The 6,000-nt window shown below is 40.7% G+C and overlaps 1 protein-coding gene across 2 annotated transcripts in view; it reads left to right on the top strand.

Annotated features, from left to right (window-relative positions):
* The window catches only part of Actr2 (ARP2 actin related protein 2 homolog), a 48,593-nt gene that overhangs the window by 21,324 nt on the left and 21,269 nt on the right, over positions 1 to 6,000 (top strand). For both annotated transcript variants that reach the window (XM_005366448.2, XM_013353508.2), the window contains one exon: positions 1,918 to 1,990. In XM_005366448.2, the coding sequence (XP_005366505.1) occupies positions 1,918 to 1,990 (73 nt within the window). The remainder of the gene's footprint in view (positions 1 to 1,917; positions 1,991 to 6,000) is intronic.

The following is a 6,000-nucleotide window of genomic DNA, read 5'->3' as shown; positions in this document are numbered from 1 at the left end:
AAAAAAAAAAAAAAAAAAAAAAAAGAAATGAGAGGAGACAGTGGAGATAAGGCTGGGGGCCAGAGGGAAGAACCTGCTGAAAGATTAAAAAGGCTCCTGAGGTGAGGGCAGGAGAACTTTGTTATTGATTTAAATAATGGACTTTGGAGGGCTTTGCATTTTGTTGGTATATGCACACACAGCATTACTTTATTAAAGGGTTGTTGGAATAAAATGTTAGAATATTTCAGAATTGTAAAATTGAAGTTCTGTAGAGTTCTCATTTCAATCAATTGTTAAATATATAAATATTCAGAGTGATAGCCCTATCAGTCAGTGAGTGATTACAATAGAAGACCAAAAGAAATCATTTAAGATTTTTCTCAGCTGACGTGGGCTGCAGCGAACGAATGCAGATATGGCCAGGGAGGGCCCAAGAAAATACCTCCCTTCAGTGTAATTCAGTGTGAAGTAGAGTTACAGTCTGGACTCAAGTAGAGAGTCAGTGGGCTGGGCAACTGAGCAGTCTCTACATCTGACAACTTAGTGTTTTAATTTTTGTCTTCTCCTCTGTAGTAGGAGGCTGCTTGTTTGATCCTGGCTGCTCAGCCCCAAAAAAACCACATAGAAACTGTATTAATTAAATCACTGCTTGCCTATTAGCTCTAACTTCTTATTGGCTAGCTTTTACATCTTAATTTAACTCATTTCTATTATTTTATATTTTACCACAAGGCTCATGGCCTACCAGCAAGATTCCAGCTGGCAGCTTGCATCTTTGTTCTTTGGTGGCTTGCATCTTTGTTCTTTAGTGGCTTCATGGTGTCTCTCTGACTCTGCCTTTTTTCTCCCAGCATTCAGTTTAGTTTTGCTGACCTAAGTCTATTCTGCCTTGCCAGGCCCAAGACAGATTCTTTGTTAACCAATAGTATTCATAGCATACAGAGGGGAATCCCACATCACACCTCATTTTGCCATTCATTCATTCCACTGGTAGGGAGTCAGATACAGAGTCTCATTGAAACTAGAAAGAGCTCTTCTGCTGGATTACATCCCCAGTTCTATTTCTTTTATTATTTGTTTTTAACTGGGCGGGGGGTAGAGCCAGTTTTGACTTAGTTTGGGGGAAATAGATATTTTTTCCTCTTATTTATGTGGTGTATGTTTATGTATAAATGTCCATGAATGGGCAGTTTTTGGGGAGTTGGTTTTTGTTTTTTACCATGTGGGTTCTGGAGATTGAACTTGGCCTTTCACAGCTGAGCCATCTCTCTGGTCCTAAGAAGATATTTTATATTGATTTGTGAGAGAGAGAGAGAGAGAGAGAGAGAGAGAGAGAGAGAGAGAGAGAGAGAGAAAGAGAGAGAGAACACCTACGCACATGTGAGCTAGCACAGGCATGAAGGATTGCCACCCTGTGTATATGACGGTGAAAGGCACTTTACGAGAATCATTTCTCTCTACCTACCATGCCTACCATGTGGGTCCTGGGGCTCAAATTCAAGTTGTTAGACTTGCAGACAAGCACCTTTACTGGCTGAGCAATCTTGCTGATCCCAGATAGGTAATTTTTAAAAGGGATCTCAATTTAGGAAATTTTGTGTGAAATTTGCTTTCATACTGATTAGCCACTGACTATATTGTATTCAGAAATCTTTGCTTGTAGCACCTACAAATGCTCTAGAACTTGACTCAGGTGTGCATACATGCTTGCAGGCACACGTGCATGCATGTATCTAAAACTCTGCCCTAATAATTGAAATTAAAGCTAGGCTTTATAAGGGCAAGAACAACTCGTTAGAATAGATGATTCCTCGGGGTCCTTTGATTGCATCTTAATCAACTGATCTGCCATGTGAGCATGAAGGAAGTATATAAATAGATATAAAGTTTTCTGTATAAACCACCTCCCTTTTTTCCTTCTCTTTCCATTTTCAGGTAATGTTTGAAACTTACCAATTTTCTGGTGTGTATGTAGCCATCCAGGCAGTTCTGACTTTGTATGCTCAAGGTAAGTAAAGCTTAACTTTTAGAAAATTAATTTAGCGAGCACTAGTGTGTATATGTGTTTGTGTGTGTTGTTTTGTTCCATTTGTTTTTCAAGAAAGGGTTTCTCGGTGTAACAGCTGTGGCTGTCCTGGAACTTGCTCCGTAGACCAGGCTGGCCTCAGACTCAGAGATTCGCTTGCCTCTGCCTCCTAAGTGCTGGGATGGAGTGTTGACTCAGTGGTTAAGGGCATTGACTGCTCCTGCCAAGGACCCAGGTTTTCTGTTTCTCCATTTGGAGCCGTTTATGACTGCAGTTCCAGGGGATCCTGTGCCCTCTTCACACCAAAGGGCACTGCAGGCATCTGGTAAACAGACATTCAGGTAAACACTATTATAGAAAAAATAAATAAAAAGTGAAAAGACTTTTATTTATATAAGACCACACTTCAAAACTTGACAGTTGTATGTGTGTTTGTCCATTTGTCTGTGTGGCATATGTATGTGTGCACAGGGATACATGCTTGTGGAGGCCAGAGGTCAACATTAGGTATCTTTCTCATTCCACGCTTCCTCTTTAGAGACAGGTTCCCTCTTTAGTTGACCTGGAATTCACTGATTGATGATGACTGGATCTTCCAATCTCCTTCCCAGTGCTTACAGCCTGTGTTGCTACTACACCTGTTGTTTTATGTGGGTGCTGGGGTCCAGACGGTAGTCCTTTTGCTTGTATAACAAGCACTTTGCCTAGCCACCTGTAGTGAGAGCTGCAGGCAGGCCTGCTTTTCATCCCACCAGGCTCCCGCATGGCTAGCGCTATACCCAAAATAACAACACATAAATTGTATTCTTTTTTTTTTATTTTTTTTTAATTTATTTAATTATTATGTATACAATGTTCTGTCTGTGTGTATGTCTGCAGGCCAGAAGAGGGCACCAGACCTCATTACAGATGGTTGTGAGCCACCATGTGGTTACTGGGAATTGAACTCAGGACCTTTGGAAGAGCAGGCAATGCTCTTAACCACTGAGCCATTTCTCCAGCCCACAAATTGTATTCTTTTAAACACTGCTTGGCCTGCTAGCCTTGAATTCACAGAGATCCACCTGCCTCCACCTCCCAAGTGCTGGGACGAAAGGCACGGAAATGATTTTTTAAAGCTGTATTTATTTACCTGTTGTAATATGTCTTGTGTTCTATTTGATATAGAAGATGTGTCTAACAATGAGATAAAGTTTCCTTGCTCTTAAGGTGGTTGATTACAATCTAGGTGCACTTTTTAATTGGAAAGAAGAAATCTGTCAAGTGAAAGAAAGTATTTTTCTGGATAAGTCTGCGTTTGGATAGTTTTGCTTTTTGAAAATTTGTTTATGTGCATGAGCATGTGTGACCACAGCACTTGTGTGGTATTAAGCTGGCAACTCGGAGGAGTCGGTTCTGTCTTCCTCTCTACCGTGGGAGTCCCAGGGATCAAACTCAGGTCGTCAGGTTTGGCGGCAAGCACTTGACATCTGAGCCATCCTGTAGGCCTATACTCCATTTCTTCCTCCTTCCCTTCTTCCACACACACTTCATTCTAAAGTGTGACTTTAGAGGGACTGGAGAGATTTAGTAAGTAAGAACACTGGTTGACCTCCCAGAGGGTTTGAGTTCACTTCCCAGCATACAGGAGACTGGGTACTCTCTTCTGATGTCTATGGGCACTGTACTCGTGTGCACACATATACACCTGCAAACACACACAAATACATGATAAAAATAAATTTTAACAAGAACAACAAACAATACTATCATTCAAACCTGCAAGAGGTTTTTAAATAAGAAGTGACCTGGTATTTTAGGAAGATATGTCTCTTTTCTTAGTCCAGTCTGAGTGGATAGAAGAGATTGAAATTGGGAAATCTCAGGTTGAGGTATGAGTAGTCAGAGAAGACACAGACGAAAGGGCAGGAATTGAAAAGACAGACAACCCAGTGATGAAAGGGTATAGCACTGCTAAGAGTCCTTGCTTTGTTGTTTTGTTTTGCTTTTTTCCAATAGAAAGTCTTTGGGGCTAGAGAGATAGCACAGCAGGTAAATGCCAGCTCTCAAGCCTGAGGACCTGAATTCAGATCCCAGCACCCACGTAAAGGCCGTGTGCAGCAGCACATGCCTGTGATTCCAGCGCCAGGAAGTCAAGACAGGAGGATTCTGGGGGCTTGCTGGCCAAGTAGTCTGTACCGATCAGTGAGTCTGGGTCAGTAAGAGATCCAATTTCCTCAGATACCAACACCCATGTACCAAACAAACCACATATTCCTGTAACTCCAGTTCTGATGGATGTGGAGACAAGAGATTGCTGGGTTTGCAGGCTTCCAAATTACCAGAGAAAATGCCAGCCCTGGACCCTTCCTCAAAGGAGTAGGCAGGGGAGGGAGGAGGATAGCTGGTACCCACAAATACATAGATACACACAGAAATTTAGCAAGTAAATAACCTTTGAAAATTTAGTAAGGTAGCGAGCAATTGAGGAATACAGCCATATCAACCCCCTTTCCTCTGCAGGTACATACATACCAAAACAATATCTTGGAAAGATCAGGATAGCAGTATAGTGGTTTTATCAATCTGTCACATTAATCAGGGAAAAACAAGTTATATCAGCTTTAAAATGGGACTGTTTATAAATTTATTCATTTGTCAAAGATAAACAGATATGACAGTGTATGCATATTTACATAATAAGGTGAGAGTAAGCATCTTTACAGTGCTTGATGCATCCATAGGCAAATGGATGTGTATTATATGTAAATGATATGTAATAAGAAAGTAAAAGGGCAAAATAAAGAACAGCTTAGCCGGGTGGTGGTGACGCACACCTCCCGAATACTGGGAGGCAGAGGAGACAGTGGCTAGCCTGATCTACAGAATGAGTTCTAGGATAGCCAGGACTACACAGAGAAATCCTGTCTCAAAAAACAAACAAACCAAAAAAAAAAAAAAACTGAAAGAAAGAGAAGGGTAGAGAGATCATTCAAAGATGAGGAAATAATAAAAGCAAATTATAGATAATGTATATTCAGGGAAAAAGACAAAAATGAGTTATAAAGGGCTGGTGAAGAAGCTTGCCAGAGTTTTTGTTTGTTTGTTTTGTTTTTGAGAGTATCTGACTGTCGTGGAACTTGCTCTGTAGATCAGGCTGGCCTCTAACTCACAGAGACCTGCCTGCCTCTGCTTCCCAAGTGCTGGATTAAAGGCGTGCACTAGCACGATCTGAATTTTGATCCCCTGAGCTGTACATAAAGATGAAAAGAAGAATATTTTTCTATAAAATTGTCTTCTGCATACATGTACAATATTAATATGTAAGACTTTTTTTGTGTGAGTTTTTAAAAATTCTGTTTTTCTTGTTTTTTAAATAGTGTTTCATGCAACCCAGGCTGGTCTTCAGCTTCTAGTATAAGCCAGGATGACTTAGAATACTGCTATATTATTTTTAGTCAGGATCTCATTGTCTAGCCTTGGCTAGTCTAGATTTTGCTGTGTAGACAAGGCTGGTCTCATTTGCATCTGTCTCTGAAGTGCTGCATTAGTGCCACACTCAGCCTGACCTGGACCTTTGCATCCTTGTCTTCCCAGTGTGCCCAACCAGAAAAGCTTTCTTTTCCCTCAGAATTGACTCTTGGCTTTTTTCAAACACTTTTTTTTTCCTTTTTAAAAATTTTATTATTGTAGCCTGGAGAGATGACTCCGTGATTAAGAGTACTTGCTACTCTTCCAGAGGAGCTGAGTTCAATTCCAAGCACTCATGTTAAGTGGCTCACAATTGCCTATAACTACAGCTTCAGGCACTTTAATGTCCTTTTGTGGCTATGGCAAGCATGTGCATGCGTACACACATACACAAATAATATAAAAGTAAATATTTTACTAAAAATTATTAGTGTTTGTTGTGGGTGGTGGTGGTGATAATAATGCCATGCATGTGTTTAGAGGTCAGAGGACAACTTTGCAGAGTTGGTGATTTTCTCCTACCTTTACATGGGGTTCATAGA

This window comes from Microtus ochrogaster, unplaced genomic scaffold (genome assembly GCF_000317375.1).
Source record: "Microtus ochrogaster isolate Prairie Vole_2 unplaced genomic scaffold, MicOch1.0 UNK9, whole genome shotgun sequence".
NCBI lineage: Eukaryota > Metazoa > Chordata > Mammalia > Rodentia > Cricetidae > Microtus > Microtus ochrogaster.
The sequence above is the reverse complement of the archived record's forward strand: the minus strand, read 5'-3'. Positions and strand labels throughout refer to the sequence as shown.